Source organism: Xiphophorus maculatus, chromosome 4, assembly GCF_002775205.1.
Source record: "Xiphophorus maculatus strain JP 163 A chromosome 4, X_maculatus-5.0-male, whole genome shotgun sequence".
In the NCBI taxonomy this organism is placed as follows: domain Eukaryota; kingdom Metazoa; phylum Chordata; class Actinopteri; order Cyprinodontiformes; family Poeciliidae; genus Xiphophorus; species Xiphophorus maculatus.
Genome location: NC_036446.1, coordinates 14,115,807 through 14,134,579, shown reverse-complemented (window position 1 = coordinate 14,134,579; position 18,773 = coordinate 14,115,807). Strand labels below are relative to the sequence as shown.

At 38.7% G+C, this 18,773-nt stretch overlaps 1 protein-coding gene across 6 annotated transcripts; it reads left to right on the top strand.

Moving 5' to 3' along the window:
* Window positions 1–72: 72 nt before the first annotated feature.
* On the top strand, window positions 73–15,882 carry immp1l (inner mitochondrial membrane peptidase subunit 1). Of its 6 annotated transcripts, XM_023332719.1 has the most exons (9): window positions 73–177; window positions 1,200–1,297; window positions 1,406–1,665; window positions 1,743–1,841; window positions 7,789–7,899; window positions 7,992–8,080; window positions 9,425–9,551; window positions 15,061–15,171; window positions 15,716–15,882. In XM_023332719.1, the coding sequence occupies exons 4-9, from the start codon at window positions 1,743–1,745 to the stop codon at window positions 15,800–15,802; spliced, it is 624 nt and encodes a 207-aa protein (XP_023188487.1). In that variant the 5' UTR covers window positions 73–177; window positions 1,200–1,297; window positions 1,406–1,665; the 3' UTR covers window positions 15,803–15,882. The 6 variants fall into 6 exon arrangements, with proteins under 6 accessions (XP_023188487.1, XP_023188488.1, XP_005804283.1 ...); XM_023332720.1 differs by lacking the exon at window positions 1,743–1,841; XM_005804226.3 differs by lacking the exons at window positions 1,200–1,297; window positions 1,406–1,665; window positions 1,743–1,841.
* The last annotated feature ends 2,891 nt before the right edge of the window (window positions 15,883–18,773 follow it).

Here is an 18,773-nt window from a genome sequence, read left to right as displayed (position 1 = left end):
TCCAATCAAAGAAAAGTCCGGGGCAGGTCGACCAATGACAATCTTGTTTGTTACTTTGCTGTTTCAGGAAGCTGTCAAGAGGAGGCTGGAATTGTTATTGTGAGTGCATGGTCACACTTAGCGTTGAGCTGTAATCAGAAAAGATCCACAGATATATGCAAGTTAACAGCTGCTGCTGTAAGTTTACCAATATTTGCTTTAAATAATGTTGAGTTTATGTGTTCGTCGCAATTTCTGGAATCTAATCAAGGCTTAAAAGCGGCTTCTCACTTCAGGTTTTGCACAGAAAATAGTCATTTGTGCTTAAAAGATTTCGGTAATCTGTGTTTATTTTATAATAGGTAAAAGAAACATAAAATTGAAAAATGTTTTAGAGGATTTCAGAACAATTCGATTGAAGAAAAAACCGTTTTGATTTGGGATATTCGCCCAGAAAATGGTTTATTATTGTTGTTTGTAGTAAATTATTTTTAATGAAGTATCTAAGTCTAAGCACTGAAAAAAAAGAATAAATATTGATGCCAAATACCTTGCTTTTAAACTAAATTATGCCTATTTTGAAACAGAAATTTTTGAAGAAAAAAACAACAAAATATGGGGAGATTCACAGGTAGACTTTATTGTGTGCTTTCAATCACTAGGAGTAGCCCAAGTTTCTCTGAGCTTAAGGTCAGGTCATGTCCAGACATTGTTGTCCATAATAGACTTGTAAAGAACATAATGTACAAGTCATCAGATAAGGCATGTCACTCAGGTCCTAAAGTAACCTCCAACACACTTAACACCTCCATGTTTTACAGTCAAAATGATGTTCTTTTTCTGAAATGTTGTTAGTTGTACCCCAAATGTACTGCGACACACGTCTTCCATAAAATCTGCACCCCTCTCTCACATCAATGGGCAAAAAATGTATTTTAGTCTCCTGTTGATCACAGCTGGTACTGTGGTTTGCTAGCATGCAAGGGGCTTGTCAATTATTGTTTCTCATTTGCTCTTTAATTTGTTTAGAAGAGAGCAGTATCAAAATCTTTTGGATCTGTTAGTCTATTTAATGTTGTTGAACAGTTTTTAAAGAGATTTTTTGTTTCCACAGATCTGACAGTCAACTGGCTTAAGTCCTCAAAAACATAATTAATCACATTCAATTTATGTTTTACACAAGTGACAGTCACGTTTTATATTTACACCCTGTTTGATAGGAAATTTAGTTTGAGGAGCTGAAACATTTAAGTATAACAAGCAAAAACAGAAGAAATCTCTTAGGACTAAACTACTGAGCAACTGAGCTGATAATGAGGTATGCAGCAATACATTTATGTTAAACATCAAAACTTCATTCATCAACCTCTTGGTGAAATATATTAGAACACTTCTAATATTCCACTTGTGTTTTTGGTTTTCTTAGACAGATTCCAAGGACGTAGTTTTGGAGAGGAGGGCCTCAGGTTTTGGAACTTCAGGGTCTCATCTTTGATTTTGGCAGATGATGTGGTTCTGTTGGCATGTTTAGATCGTGACTGTCTTTACTGTTCTCTGGAGTAGTTTGCAGCCGAGTGCAAAGTGCCTGAGATGAGAGTATCTTGGTGTCTTATCCTTGAGTGATGGTAGAATGGAGAAGGAAATAAGAAAATGGGAAGACAGACTTGAGACCTCGTCTGCGGTAAGGTGGGTGCTGTTCCAGTCTGCTGAGCCACATGCAAAGCTCCCAATTTACTGGTTCATCTCTGTCCTTGACCTCACAGATGGTAAAATGGATCTTGAGAAAGAGAACAAAGTCCCGGATACAAGCAGCTGAAATAAGCTTTCTCCGTCGGGTGGCTGGGCTCACCCTTAGAGATGGGGTGAGCAGCTTCGTCTTCTGGGGGAGAGCTTGGAATAGAGCTGCTGTTCTTTTGCATCAAAAGGAGTCAGCAGAGGTTGTTCAGGCATCCAGTCAAGATGTCTCTTGGGTGCTTCACTTTGGAGGTTTTTTCAGGCACCTGAGCTAAAAATTGGCAGACGCAGAACTCACTGGAGAGACTATGTATCTCTTCTGGCCTGGACATGCTCAAGCTGAGATGGAGAGTATTTAACTGCATGTTGGACCTATTACCATCATGATCTGATCATGAGTGAGCTAAAGATACTGGCTTAATGGATTGAAATTCAATGAAGGTATTACTTAGTGTAAGACAATGAACAGATATTGGATGTATTTCTACAATAGTACCCAAAAACAAAAAGCCACAAAGATTATTATGCATAAAATTACTTTTATTTATTCTTAGACCTTCAAAATATACTATTTAGGACAATCACAATTGAATTTGAATATTACATAGTCCACTAACATTTCTTTTGGAGTCAAGACTGATCAGTGACATCCTTAAGACAGCTGTAAAAAGCTTTGTGTAGCAGAGAGGCCAGAGGCCATGTAGGATCGCAGGATGCTGTGATTCTCCCGAGGAAGCAATCGCCCAACTGCTCACTTTACAAATGCTCTCAGCAGAGGCAGTCCTGCTGTTTTGACAGCACTGTTGAGACTTATGCATGTTGACAGGAGGCCAAGGGAATATATCATGACTGACAACGCAGGGCATTGTGGAGAGACTATACGAGCCAAATAAGATGCTCTAACCGACTTGTATTTTTGAAAAGGAGATCTGGCTTCAGCAGAACAATAAGTGCAGGGATTTCTGCTAATCTGCATAGTATTGAGATTGATTAACAAATCTCTGCTGTACTTTTACTGTGCAGAAATATTTTTAGTGTCTCCACAACAGGCTCGAGTAATTGTACAAAAATAACACACCTTTTCAAATCAGGATCTAGCGGGGAGGTGTGTTTTCTACTCTTATTATGTCAGCTGCTGTATCTGATTGAGCTAAATAATAGCAGCAGTCATAACATGTCAGACCTTTTCCTGGTCTGACTGTTTTGCTTTCTGCAATGTTCCTCTGCCATCAGTGTGGAATTGCTATAAGGAGTCCTAACTTTTTGCGTCCAGAGGATGCCAGATTATTATCAGCATGCACCAAATTTGTTTTGTTAACACTGAAAGAAAAGCAATAGTCTAACAGGGCTGGCACAATAAGCACAGGGCAGGTTTTGTTTGCAGTTAATTTTATCAAACGATTTTCCCCCATTTTTCATTTATTCTGTGTCCCATAGTTTGAATTGCTTCATTGTGATTTTCTCAGATGTTTTTGTTTGAGTCATATGATGTTTTGACATATTCAAACACATTCAGAAACAATCAAAATGCAAAACATGTTCTCTTGTAGAATTGAAAAAAAATTGCAGTCTAAAAATTGGGGGTGAGCTAAGATGTCTTTCACTAGTCAGTATTAAAAAATAGCAGCTAGTGTTGAGCTCGGGGCCATGGATAACCCAAACGCCTTTGTAAATCTGATACAAGCACAGATAAGATCTCTGAATTCTTTCAACACAGAGCCAGCACCACACAATCTCTTGTGGTCAATACAATAAGGCTTAGTGACTGACTTTCCACTGAATGTAATTGGCTGGGGACTGTGTCAGCCCGCACTTCCTTTCACTTCGCAGCAGTTGTATTCATATCACTTGGCTATTATTTGCTCTGACTGACCCTTTGATTGTAGGTATAAACCCTGAGCTCCTCAAATAGCAACCTCGCTCAGCTGTTTCACGGCTGCGTTGCTGTTAGCAACAATACAAAGAGCAATATGGAGATCAGTCTTTTCAATTAAACCTTTGATAGAAGGCAGGATCTGGAGGGACCAGGATTTTGTACAAACATCGTCCTGGGACTTTTACATCTGTCATTCCCCATCCAGCCAGGTGTCTGTGTTTAAATCTTCAGGATTAACTGTGATTGCACTGATAGTTGAAACAAATCCCGCTCACCCTCCACACACCCCTTGTTGCCAAAGCTCCTCCTTTTTATACCTCACATTAAGATGAAATCAAGCCATGCGCAACAGGACTCACTCCCCACCCTCCTCTGCCTTCTGCTGTCCAGAGAAAGACATCAGAGGTGGGATTCGTCCCCACTCTGGTGTGGCTGCTTCTCCAGACTCCCTTCCATCTGTGATCCTCAGGGAGAAGAAGAATATCTGACAAGGGGCTCATAAGCCTCTTAGCCCCCCTGTTGCCCAGTTCTCTCTCAGCCCATGTTTTCCTAATTTAGTTGTGTAAGAAGTCCGCTGCAAGGCCCGTGTGTGCTGTTTGGATTGAAATTCGCTTTGTGGTCCTAATAGACTGGTCATGTATATCAATTAACACTACTCACTCATGGCAGGGTCAAACCTCTTGAGACCAGTAGAGGTAATTCCTTTCTGACTATTTCCTTATGGCATCAATGATGTGTGTTTAATTAGGTATCACTTTTGGTGGGTTACTGACTATGTTTCATTTTAAGTTCCTGCAGTAGTTTTTGTTTTAGCTTTACAAAGAATTGCACTGGAAAATACAGTTGACTTCAATCAGTTGGCCTGTCGATTTTCCATTCATCATCTCTGGTGTTTGATTGGCTAATCCATTAGTGAAAATTCAGGTTTTGTTGCCTGTTCATCAATTTAATCAAAGCTAATAACTAATTATTGTTTTCATTTGTTTCAATCATCCTATTTAAATGCCAAGTTTTTGTTGTGTAAAAAATTTGACCAAAAATATTTCAAAAGATTTTCAACATGTAATGTGACATTTATCCTGTACAATTCAGCTGAAGAAATATATATCTGTTTGGGACAACAAAGTAAAACACCAAAAAAAAAGAAAATACAGTAACATGATTGCACAGGTGTGTGCACAACCATCGATTAGTACTTTTTTGGAACAACTTCTGATTCAATTTCAGCATACTTTTTGAGTTCCCACCTCCCATCAGTTATATTAAATCTGATGAACCTCAAACAAAGTTCAGGAAACCTACCTGCAGCATTCATTATGCAAGAGAGCAAATAAACCTTAGACAGGTTGCTAGTCTAGAATTATTTAATTTGACCGTCATTATTTTTCATCCGATTTTATTCCACTTGATGTAAAACTATTAACTCCATCAGATGTCTATCCAGTGCATGTTTTTGATTTGTAGTTAATGTTGGTTAGATAAAATCTCAACAATCTCAACAACAGGCATTTCAAACCTCAAAGAAAACCAGCAATTGATAAATGAGTAAAATTGTTAAGACTTGTGTGGATTTAATATTCGCCAATCCAAGTCATAATATAAAGCTATTTTCCTTATAAATATCATAGAACTGGACTCCCATATAATGATATCAAACGTTTCCAGTTAACTCACAATTTAAGTTTAGCGGCAGCAACTCCCAAACTGCTCAATTGTTTCACCTTCCTGTATTTCTATATCTCTTAATTCACCTTAACTCAAATTACAGAAAAAAAAACACCAAACTATTATTTTCTATCCTCAAATGTTTTTAACCCATCTTAATGGAGCAAATTATTTACCGGCATTTTCACAAAATGAGCATGTAACATTGGGCATTAAAAACATTCTGATGATTCGCCTAATTTTGATTGCTTGAATGAATGAATTTGGGTTCCCTCAATAAGAGGATCACAAAATTAAACACACAATGATATAACTCCATCTGCAACTATTCATTTGAAATGGCCCTCTTTGCCTGACTGTAGCGCTGCGAGGTGACAGCAGGAGGCCAGCGGTCACAGATGGTTCTGCAAGGAAGGCTCCTTTGACTTTTTTCTCCTGTTGTTGTTTTCTCATGAACATGTTTGCCCTGTAATCCAGGATTAGCAGAGAGATTTTGTGTTAGTTTACAGCTGTAATACAACATGCGATTAATACCCTTTGCCCATCCAACACCACACACACGCACATAAAGGGGGTATTCGAGCTGAAAGATAGTATTGGTTGCTTGATTCTTTGCCTGAGGGAAATTAGATCTAATAGATATTTAATTAGAAGTCTCTGTGTATGTCCAGCTCATTCTGAGTCCCAAGAGTAACGTCAGCTCATATGTTACTCTTTCTATGTAACGTACAGGTGATGCTTTTGTCCGTGCATATGAACACACACACACACAAACACACACTATCAGTGACAGAGGGGGACTCAGAAAACCAGGCGGCTGCATATGGACTCTTGATATCAGTCAGTGGCCGTGTGATCTGGTTATGCAAAGTCTCCTAATCCCTACCTATGATGAATGCATGCTGGAATGGAGGGGAGGGGATGTGATGAAGTAGAGATATGAGGGCAGCTGTATGGGAGGCTGTCCACTGTGCTCTGTGAATGAGTGCTAACAAAGATTCCTGATCCCTGGTCTAGCAGAAGGAGGTGAACACTGGAGATCATGTCTAAGAGTGCATTACAGTACCATGGAGATGGAAATTCAGGTGAAGCAAGCTGAGAGTAAGAGGAAGAGGCATGAACATGCTGCCTTATAGCGCAGAACAGAGATTCACATTAACCTTCAGTCCACTTTCTTGCCAACAGAGGAATTAGAGGGCCAGAGGTGTTATTGTACCAGCTGGGGAAGTACTGAGTTTGCAGAAGAAATAGGAGTATGCTGGAACTGCAAAGGGGGCTTTCTTTTGGGTTCCATGCAGGATATATATATATTCCTCTTCACCTGCTTGAGCCCTGCTACTCACAGGGTTTTCTGGAAAGCGCAGGGTTGTCAGGGGTGACTGTGGAACAGAGGGAAGAAGTTGTGGGGAAGTGAGAGGATGGAGTCTATCTTTTTGGGATCAAAAAGGATGGCGAATAGGCCAAAGAAACACATGAAAGAAAAGATGGAGAGTTTAATAGTTGAAATGCAGTTGGAATGAATGAGAGGGACCTGCGAGTATAACAGAGAGAGAGAGAGAAGAGTGGCGGGGGTAATGGGATTAGGGGTAACACCTTTGGCAGGACTCACTGAGCCACCTGACACCCGGTCTGTTGGGAACCTGGGGAGAAACAGGGGGTGGAGGTGGTGGGGTAAGGGAGAAATTGGGGGTCCTAATCCTTGTCCATCTTTGGGAAGTCATTCCCAGAGCTCTGAGGATTTGGGACTTTGGTTTCCGCTCTGCTTGCTTTGGTTAATAATACCCTGGGAGGGAAAGGAGACATGGCGAGAGAAAGAAGGAAAGAGACAGAAGGAATAGAAGAGATGAAGGAAAAGATTTCTTTACCCTGTGGAGGGCTAGCAGGACAGCAGCCTGAGAAAAAAGAAAGTGACTGAAGCAAGTACTAACATCTAAGCCCAGCCGTATACAGTTGCTGTTTGTGTATGTGCAGGTGTGCAAGAGCTTTTCTACATATAGAACCTGCTGGACAGTGTGTAAATACCGGCTTGCTTTCTTCAGTTCATCCCGCAGGTTGAGTAAAAGTCAATAACCCAAAAGTGGTTGTGATGTTTGCTCAGAAGACCTATTCCTGGTGTGTTTAAATAACAGTGTTTGCAGGGCTGTTGTAAGTGTGCCCGGGTGTTTTTGTGTTTCTATGGTGCCGACAGGAGCTGATAACAGCTCTAATGATCATGGCAGCACAGTCAGGGATGTAGCTGTAGACGGGGCAAGGCTGCCTGGCTGGATGTGTCACAGTTTCTGTGTTTGTCCATCACCTGAGCTTAAGGTGTTGATAGGTCCATCGTCCACAGGGTCAAAGTGCGGGACAGTTTTCTGGTGTGAACTGGCCACTCAGCCCCTGAGAATGAAACACTAAAGAATGTGCCATCTTAGCGGTAGGCCAACTGTGACAACCTTCTCCACACCTCCAGAAATGAAACTCCTCACAGCTTTAGTATTTTTATTTATTTTTTTTAAAGAAATTTTGTAACTTTTGGCTGTTCTATTCCTTAGGTGGAGATGTTCCGTCATATGCTGGGGAAAACCCTGGGCCTCTTTGGTTACACCATCCAGTATGGTTGCATTGCACACTGTGCCTTTGAATACATTGGCGAATTTGTGGTGGTTCGTATTTACAAGATTACATCACTGATGCCCCTTTTTCACACGTTTTTCTACGCAAAATAATAACCTTTTTTTTTGTTGTCTTCATTCAGTGTTCTGGTCCTTCTATGGAGCCCACAATTGTAAACCATGATGTTGTGTTCTCTGAACGTATGAGTCGTCATCTTTTTAAAATAGAAAAGTAAGTAGGCTTCTGTTTGCTGCACTGAAAGTTTTGGGTCTTGTTTCTAGCTTGCTCAAACCTTTTGACTCTGACCTCCCATCTCTAAAGGCTCTTTGCTCTTGTGCCTGTTTCAGCTAACCAGTGGAATTTTGTGATCTAACTAAAATAACAACTTCTTTATTAAAAAATATACATGTTTCTCAAAAGAATGTGTTTTATGTACCTGGATATTGTAATGTTACCATTGTTTATATGAAGGCTATCTACCACTGTATTTGACTCTTAGATTTCTCTAAGGGAAAGACATGAGATGGCAGAATTATAAAGCTTGAGAAGAAGTGGTTAAAAAAGTAAATAAACTCCAAAATAGACATTACCTTAACTGTTCTTGGACAGCAATGTTGATATTTCCCTTCAACTAGTCCACTTCCACTATATAGGTTTTGTATCTCCATCTTGCTGTGTCAGATAAACATTTGAGGAATGTTTATCTGACACAGGGAGGAAATAGGTACATTTGTACGGTTCTTCAGTAAAGATTGTTAAATGGATAAAAACTCTGTATGGAAATTTCTCCGTCGTTGTCCACAGAGGCTGTGACTGTTTGTGGGAACCCCACAGGGTTGAAGGGTGACGTATACTGAAGCGGTAGAGGCGTCCTCAAAGTGTCCTGCGTCGTTGGGTGAAATTTGTGTACAAAACCAAACAGTCCACAACCTTGGGACTGTGCGTCGACTGGTTGGCTTCCGGTTGAGTATGTGGGAGCGTTTAAATTTCCAAATTAGACCTTCAATAAGATTTTCCTCTTTACATTTGGAAATTAAACATATAATTGATAAGTGTGAGGGTTTTAATTCACTTTATTTTATAAGAAACAAGCTCCTGGTCCATTAAACCTTTAGTCAACAAATAGTGTAACTTACAGTTAATTATGTGTCTTGTTTATTTGCTTTGTTTATTAGTTAATTACACTTAATTAATCTTGCTTTATATTTCCTTAGCCTATTAATAAGTACAGACTGTTGGATTAATATTAACTGTGACTTCTTCTGATCGGTTAGATATTCCATGCTTCCTCTTTCATATTTATTATAAAATTATAAAAAAATGCCTCTTCTTTGTCTATGAGTGCAGTTTCTAACACCATGGATGGCTCAATAATTGATTTTCAGATGAGTCAACTTTATTGATAAGCTATTTTGCTCATTTGATTTTGATAACTAGTGAGATTGGTTTGTTTCTGGTTTGTTTCATTGAAATTTGCACATATCTGCTACAGCTGGTTTTGCGAATATAACTGATAATATTCGAGTCACTGCATCATGTATCATTACATGAATATTTGTGTTTATTTGTTTTCAGGGGTGACATAGTAATTGCAAAAAGTCCATTCGACCCACAAATGAACATTTGTAAAAGGGTTATTGGATTGGAGGGTGATAAGATCTGCACCAGTTCTCCCTCAGATTTGTTCAAGACCCACACATATGTGAGTATCTTTATTCATGTTTTAGACACTGTCTTACCGCAAACAGCCACAGTTCAGTGTTTCCCAAAAATGAGGAAAAGGTACAGTTAAATAGAGAGTGAATGAAAAATGTGTTTAGTACAAAACACTTGATAGCTTCTCTCAACCTAAAATGAATGCTTATGCATAATGCAAAACTGTGTCTGAGTTGTTCTTTGTGTGACTATCGCAGTCTATAGGCTTTCAGAGTTGTTTACATTTTAGACCATGCACATTCATTTTATGTCAGTGGTCTAAATATCAGCTTTTGACAACACCTATATTTCCTAAGAATGGTGATAAAACCAGAGAATGAACAGGGTTTCTGCTGCCAAAACCACTGTCATTGCTTTTCTATTACTGCTCCCCCCCCCAACACCCACAGCTCAGGCCCGCAATCTCTCTGAAGCCTGTTAGAGTTAGTGCCAGCCGAATGGACAGACTGATGGGTGGGAGGAGGGTTATCTGAGTGTGTGTGTGTGAATGAGTATATGACAGTCCACAAACCAAAGGTTGTGTTTATGTTGCATCTCTTTGAATTTACTTTGTATTTTATAGACTATGGGCAAACGCCTGAATAAGTTCAGAAAAATATAGCACAAGGGCAGGCCTGCAAGTGACATTCATCAAATGACAAAATAAATGCTTACTTCTACTATCTTTACCTCCACATAGAAACGATTGAAAAAGTTTATCATAATGCAGTGAAAAATGTTCCACTTTAAGTCATTTTAAAACTTTAAACTAATCTATTTGGGTTCAGGTAAATTTTTTGAATACACTCTGATACTGATTTCATGCATTCTATTCAGTCTTTAAGTGATAGACCAGTTTCAAACAGAAACAGGACTCTGATGTATTCATCAGAAACTTATACTGTATGTAGCTGAAAACTAGATGAGTCCCCTTGAACTACCACAATGAAATTGATCTGCACGTGTACCACATAAATAGCTAATTATTCATTTAAGGACTGTCTGTAAGTATGAATAAAACAAACATCTGTAAGCTGTAGTTGTTGGTGAAGCAAATTTTGTCTGTGGGTAATAATGGGTAAAATTAACCTAACATCCTCAACATATTATTCAACACACTCACTTTTATAACCCTAATTTTTTTCACATTCCAAAACTTTATTAATTAATTTGTGATTTTTAAAACTTTTTTGTGGCGGCTTAAAGCTGCTACTTTTTTAACTTCAGATTCTAGCTGTGCTGGAGGGAAAGCTACCACAAAAGTGTTAGTTTTAGCTGATATTTTTTAATCCTGTCATTTTATATAGCACAATCAGCTAGCATTGTTAAGTGTATAATCTTATGATTGTGTGAAAGTACAATGAGTTAAACTGCTGGGTCATTCAGCAAATACAGGAGCCTCTGTTCACACAATAGCTCCAGAAGGTATCCTCCCTCTGATTTGTGAAGGCTGCCATGAGCTTCTCTCTCATTAACTTTCAGTTTTATAACACTATAACAGAGCATTGTATTTTTTTAAAATATAAATTAGCTTAAAAATAATTTTAAAAATACATCCCCTGGCAAACAATATGGAATCACTGCTTTGCAAGAATGCTTAGTGAATTGTTTCACTAAATGAACAAATTCAAATCAAATATGATAAATGAAAAATGTACCTTTGCTGTATATACTTAATATAGCTTGTACATAATTTATTATATACAAGCTATGTTTCTTGGTGAAATTTCCTATTGATCATACCTTCTTCCTCCATTGTGGATTAATGGGCTGAAACCATACTCTGAACTTGAAAATACTTAAATTTATCAGGGATATGACTGGTGTGTCTTCTGTCAGCTGTGTATGCGATTGTACAATTTACAAGACTATGTTTGTGTTTTGAGGTTCAAGTCTGTGTCGATGGTCTCTGATTTCAAAAGGATGCAAGCTCAGCTCACTATGGAGACAAAAAACAAGTTAAAGCATGCCGTAGTTCACTGCTTTTTTACATGTATTATGCATCTTAGTAATAGCATAATAGATACTTAAAGCATGTTAACGTCATCTATCATCAAATATGTGGTGTCATGAATTATGTATTTTAACTCCTAAGAATATATTAATATTGTTTACCAGCATCTAGTCTGAGAAAAAAACCTCTTCATATAAATGTCCCCTAATATAGTTTTTTCCTCTAGTGCAGAGAATAAATGTCCCTGTGTGTGGTTATTATGATGGTGTGAAACATAATATGTAGGCCTGTAAAGATGATTTTTGTAAGACAGTGTTAGACCCTGTCATCACCTCTTTTCTTGCTCAGACAGATAGACAGACGTGTCTCCTCCACCCCCAGAGATCCAGCAATGTACTAATTGCTCTCTCACCTTTTCAGAATCATTTCTATTGTGTCAAAACAATACCGGTTGATCTCTAATGTTACACCAGGGGACAGAGAAAGACATGCGAGACGAAACGTCAGCCATACTTTCTGTTCTCTGCTGTAAAGTTAGACAGAGAGATATGGTTGGAGATGAGCTGAATATTCATACACACTGTATTAATGGAAAGTAATTCCTCACCCCAATCATGTTAAAATAATGAACAGTGTAATGGCAAGGTTGTTAAACAGCCGTCCTCCACAGTGATGAGAGCTCTGGCTTCAGCTCTACTCGACCCATCTCTGACAAGCACACAATGCCTGGCATGGACCCAACCTGCTACCACAAGACTGCTGCTGTCTTTCCCATCCATTCTGCCTGGCAGTCCGCCGGCGGATTAAAGGAACTCCATGTATAAATACTTTAAGCCTGCGTTGAACTTGATATTTAAAAATGCTTGTCGAAATCTGTTCTAAGTCAAAAACAGACATTGATGTTCATTGAAGATAGATGACAAAGTACTTACTAATCTCATCTGACTTCAGATAATCTCCCTAATAATAGGGTTTTTGTATCAATTTCTGAAAGAGAATACAAAAATAAGTATCTGGGTCCAGCTGTGTTTTTAATGCTGAAGTTTTCCTCTGACATTTTTTTTTCTCTTTTTGTGACTTAGGGAAAAGATAGTTTCTAGCTTCATTTTCAATTTGCCATGATCTGAAAGGCCAAGTTTCAAAGATTTCTGTTTAATCACCTTTTAAACTACTGCCTGGTTCATCCTCCAAGTATGCTTGTTTATACATTTTTGCTTAGATGGGAAAGTGTTGCTAATTAATAGTTTAATAGATGAGATCCTTTGTTTAGATAATTCTAATTGGCTGAAATATAAATCGAGAGAAATTGCAGTGATTGATTGTAATTATCTAAACTAAAGAGAAAACCACCTGGAATACAATTATTCACACCGCTTCACCTTTTCCATATTTTGTTACACTACAACCTTATTCAAAATTGAATTAAATTAATATCTTTCCTCATACCAAATATTACAATATGGAGGGTGCAAAAAGACCCCTGATGGACTCTCAGATTATGAGAAACAAAAAAACCCTGGCATATCTCATCATCAGGCCTATGCCATCCCTGCAGTGAGGCATGATGGTGGCAGCATCATGTTAAGGGGATGGTTTGCAGCAGTAGGACTAGTGAGGTTAGAAAAAGATGAATACAGCAATGTGCAGAGATATCCTGGATAAAAACCTTCTCCAGAGCACTCTTGACCCCAGACAGAGGTGACTGTTCATTTTACATCAACACAAGGACCATCCTGCCAAGATGTCAAAAAAAGTTACTTGAGCACCAGTCTGGGAGTCCAGATTTGAATATCATTGAACATTTCTCGAGATATCTGAAAATGGCCAAAAATCATCCAACCTGAAGAAGCTTGAGAAGAACTGCCAAGAAGAATGGGCAAAACTGTCTAAAGATGGACAAATTAAGCTTGTGACATCATATTCAAGAAAAACCTGAGGCCGTGACACGTTGATTGCTGTGACATGAGCAATCAACGCAATCAAGGTATCTATCTTTGCTGATTTGGATACCTACAGAAATACCTGTGAATACTTGTGTATTCACAACCTTACATAAGGTTATGAATACTTAAAAAAAAAGACAATTACACAGTAAAAAGAACATTTAAAATGTGATAACACAATAGACCATTTAAATAAAATGTCTGTCTTCATCAAATACCTGTGCTGGTGCACCATATGTGTATTGCTCTTGATGTGAGGTTGAGGCTGAAAATGGTCACACTTTGGTCACTACTGTTAAAGATGTTTTTGTATCCGATTTTGGAAACAAACCTTGAGAACTCACAAATTCACCTCACACATTGTTGTGCACACACTTTGCCGATACAAACAAGCCTTTATTTTTAACATAAATGCACTGAATAATTTAAAAAAGAAGTGCTCTTCTTGACATTTGTTGACCAAAAAGCTGTGTTTTTATAGATGAACAGAATCAAGAGAGGGTTTTCTAAAATAAATAAATAAAAAAGCCAAGTTATGATTTGGCAGATGATGGTTTGGCAGATGACAAACAGTAGCGTTTCTTTTTCCTGTGCTTGGGAGCCAGCATATGTTACCATGTTAATGAGGTGTAATGGTGAGAATCCAGCATGTTGACATATGGTTCTCAGATGACTCCTTTAATGATATTCATTTGTGTCGTTGTTAGTCAGCGAGTTGTTTACCTCATGTTAGGTCAACGTGTCACTGGCTTGTGATTATGTCACATCATCTGTCTCAATTATCAAATATGAAATGAAATGCAGCGTCCCGCATTATGACTGGGGAGCAATCAGAGACCGGAGTGATAGGAGGAAGGAGCTTGAGAACAGGAAAAGGCATGACATCACTCCACTGCTAGTTTCCCATTTCCTTATTCACGTTGTTCCCTTTCTTCCAGAGGACTTTTGCCGTTAAAAAAGTTGGGCAACACAAAAATAGACTCGTGGATTGTGATGCCCATTATGACAATATAATGTGTTGTTGATCCTGTCTGCACATATAGGGGGACAGCACACTTAATTAGGGCCTTGACAAGCCTACTCTCCTAAAGTGATGAGATTAATCATAATTGGTGTCACTGTGAATTAGAGCCTGCTTGGATGACTGCCCCACTGGCAGGTCGGACCGCGGTGGAGACCCTTGGACGCTGCTGCTAGCCGCAGCTTAGTTTGCTCCCTTTTTCTCCCTCTGTCCAGCTATCTCAGGCCCCTCTCTGGCTTTGCCCTCCCTGGGTACGAGGGGCGCAGATCTCAGCCAACAGCCTAATGACCCTGTTTGAAGTTCTCCTAAGTCTCCATCTCCCAACCCAGTTTGTTACCCATGACCCCTCTCCTACGACAGTGCGGTGATAAAGAGGGATCGGCAAGTTGACGTTAAGATACGTGAGGAGGGAGGGATAGCTGAGGGGACTAAGTGGTGAATGGGGTGAGGTTTACACAGAGTTGCACTACATTGTGAGAATAATTTACTTTTATGCAGTCTTGAAGGCGGGTGGGGGGGAATTTAAATCATATTTTACTTTGGACAAGTGTACATGTTAATCATTTTGTCAATATTGTGTGTGTAACAATGATTTTAGGTTCCAATGGGCCATGTATGGCTGGAAGGGGATAACCTTAGGAATTCCACTGACTCAAGGAACTATGGCCCAATTCCATATGCCCTGATTCGAGGTCGTGTTTGCTGGAAGGTAACACACAAATTCAACTTTAAAATTATCTTGGTTTGCAAAACATGCAGAAAGCCTTGGTGTTCCATTTTCTTATCTCAGATTGAAAATGAGCAAAGTGTTTGGAGTTGAGTCACTTTGCACTTATTGTTCTCCGATAAATCCCTCCATTATGGCGAAGTACTAATCAGAGATTATAGTCAGTTGGAAGTTTGAAACAAGTGTGTCTGATTGGCCGAAGCCTGGACAGCATATTGTCTAGCTTTCCATTCTGCTATGTTGTCATGTCACCGGATGTCATCGCAACCATGACCCTGGAAATAGGTCAGGCAACCTTCTGTCCATCTGATTGGATGGCAGCACTCCACTGGAGGCCCTGCTACGACAGCTGATGAAATAACAGGATTTTTAATGAGGTCAAATACATCATTAAAAGCTGTATTAGGGCGTGTGTCCAAGATGTGAAATAAAGTGTTTTTTCCCCCTATAATGGCTTTATTTTTGTATTAATCAAATCTTATTTCTCCTTTAACTCCTTGTTATTCTGCTTTTTTCCCCTTCACAGCTCTGGCCGCTGCATAGTTTTGGCACTATGAGTGAAACCCCGATGAAACGCATCATTAAAGCTCAGAGGGACTCAGACTCGGATTGACACACTCAATTGTTTATTTTTCTGTACTCAGTTTAAAACCTCTTTTTAATAAAATGGCTACATGGCCAATTTTCTTGTTGTGATTTTTGCTTTATTATGGTCAGACACATTTTAAATTCAGGTTTTCTTTTCTTTTTGGCAAAGTCACTTAGTGTTCATACATACTTGATTAATGGTACTGCTTTAGAAGTGCCAGAGCCCTTTGTCATTTGGGGCTTACAGTGTACTTATGAGAGTGTGAGCAATGTGTATAACTGAGTTCCTGGGAACACATGCAAGAATTTACACAGGTAAACCTGAATCACGCAATCAATATGCCTCAATAGAGAACTACAACACAAATCTAAAGGTTTCAGATCTCATTCCACTTAGTGTTGTGCAGATTTCTTTACATTTAATTTCAACGTGAAATACACCCAGTACACCAATACTACATAATTATGCAGAAAAGCTGTGCTCACTTTTCTACAAAACAATATCTGTCAAAAAATTAATGTCATGCTATCATGCTTACCCTGTCTTGGCATTATGATGAAACACACAAAGTCCCTGGCTACTTAATATTTCATTAAAGCAGAAAAAGCAGTTGGAAAATTTAACTATGCAATATTAATATGTACTTAGTAAATCCTGTCTTGCTATTGGATAAATTTTGTGTTGAACTTAGTAAAATATCTCCAGACCTTCTTTATATGTCTGGAGATATGTAGCTTTATAGATGTAATTCCTCGTTGCCTATTTGTTGAAGGCATAGTCAAGACAAAGTCACTTTTGAAATTGTTCATATTAATGGCATTTGTTACTGAATACGCAAGCCATAGATTTAAAAAGGTATAATCATATCCTCAGTAAGGGATAATAATTTTCTGAAAACATTCATATGAAGCATTTTTGTAAATAAATATGTTTACTTTATCCCTTAAAATCTTAAAGTGACCACCATTAAATTATATGCTTTTTTATATCCTAAAACATTAAATATCCATTTTGAAAACTATCCTGGTTGAGAGAGAGAGAGAGAGAGAGAAAAAAAAATCACTTCACCACTGCACATTTGCAAGTCTTGCTTCGCCTGCTCAGACCTTCCTGGGCATGGGGACACAGAGCTTTCACATACTGAGCTCAGCTGGTCATCCTCCGAGGCAGAGAGGGGACTCTTCTCTTTGAGCTCCCCGAGGGAAGTGAGTTCTGGGCAGCCGTGGGTCCCTGTCCAGCTGCTTCATCTGTCTGGAGGGGACCAGAGGGTCACAGACAAGGCTCTCTGTGACACTGAATTATCTGCCTGAGTGTGATTGTGCCTGCTGGGAGAGACACTCAAGATAATATGAGTGTGTGCTTATAAAAAAACATTTTTTTCAGGGATTTGCTTCCAGCACATCTTCGTTCTCAAGGTTTTACATTCATCTGTTGCGTGTCAACACTGTTCTGCTGTTTAGCTGAAATGCTGACACAAGCAATCTCAGCATGTGCCCCTTAAATATACTTCCCTAAAGAGGGAGCCATGGCTGTTTACTGTTGCAACTCCTAGTGGAGTTCAAGGAAAGATAAGGTTGGGGATTCAGATGACCATTGGTCTAATAGGATATGTTTGTCATTCTTTCCCCTGGGACAGAGCCTTACGCTGGGGAAAGATTGACTGTATTAGAGTAAAGAATAAGAATGTAAACTGTTAAGTTGTAATTGAAGCCACATGTAGTTTGTGTTATAACTCTTCACAATACTATGAGTTGAACCAAAGTTCCAAGGAAACGACAGAGGTGTAGATCACTCTGATGCTGAGTGGGCACAAAGCCTGGAGTGAGGCTGGAGGAGGTAGACATCGGAAGAACCAGACAACAGACAGCTGTGCTGAGCTATGCAGCACTGCACAGTCAGGCTATGGGCTGTCAGTGAGGCTGAGGTGTGTCTGCTCCCTACACAGGAGACAACAGGGACAGAAGAAAGGTGTACCAATCCCATGTCATTTCACATTATGGATATGCCCTCTAAATACAAGCAAAGGTACTTTACAATTTCTGCTGCAGTAAAAACAAAAAAAAGATTAAAAGGACCTTTCTCTATATCATACATGATGGTAGTATTCAATTTTAATTTTTATAGTCTATTGGATTTCTTTTACCTAACAAGTATATCCACAGAAAATAAAGACTACATAATCATTTAATCATTAAAATTGCAAGATCACACCAGTTACCACTTATTAATTACGATCTATTGTCTTCCAAACAATAGTGTACGGATTTTTATTTTACATGTGGTTATCTTTCTTTGTTCCTATTTTGACAGTGGTGGTCAGGAATGTTTGATGAGGCCCAGGTTGATCGGCAGTGGGCCCAGTGTGTTTTAATGTCCCTGTGCATGTTTGGTTGTGGATTTTTGGCATTCACTTACTTGCTGTAGCCAACTTCAAACAAACCAGTAGCCCTGTTTTTTTTGTTTGTTGTTCTTTGGCTCAAAAATGTTGACTGTTTCATCTTTTTTATAAACTGTGCAAATTATGTTTAGTTTAGTTTTGTTTTTATTTGTACAAAGTTCCATAACTCATTTTTGGAGTGATCAGCTAAAGGAAAACATCATGCTGATTTGCTGCTATACAACAATACAGACTAGTAAATTAAATTATGTTACAAATTCTTAGTTTTCTTATGACGGCACTCAATTAGAAGGTGAGTTACGTAATTTAAAAGTGGAAGTGGTGAATTTCTACGTCCTGTGGACATATTATGGTGATGGCAAAACAATACAAGAGCTCTAAACAATGACTGCAGTACGTTTCATTCAAAACATACTGCTTGGTTTTGTTTGATCAAGTCCCAGGATAAGAACTTGTTACATCTGATCTGTCAACTTCATCTGGTAGGGCCTTAATTTAACTATAATCAGTGGATATTTTAAAAAGTTAGTGAACAATTAGTGAACAAGAGCCTGAAGTTCACTAATAAACTTTTTAGGTTTATTGCCTAAAAAACTT

Bases quoted from the DNA above. Each gene is read 5' to 3' on its own strand.
- immp1l (XM_023332718.1), top strand. From the start codon at position 1,695: ATGCAAAGCTCCCAATTTACTGGTTCATCTCTGTCCTTGACCTCACAG. The intron at 1,842-7,788 runs GTGAGCAGCTTC...TCTATTCCTTAG, and splicing joins GGCTCACCCTTAGAGATGGG to GTGGAGATGTTCCGTCATAT. The intron at 15,172-15,715 runs GTAACACACAAA...TCCCCTTCACAG, and splicing joins GAGGTCGTGTTTGCTGGAAG to CTCTGGCCGCTGCATAGTTT.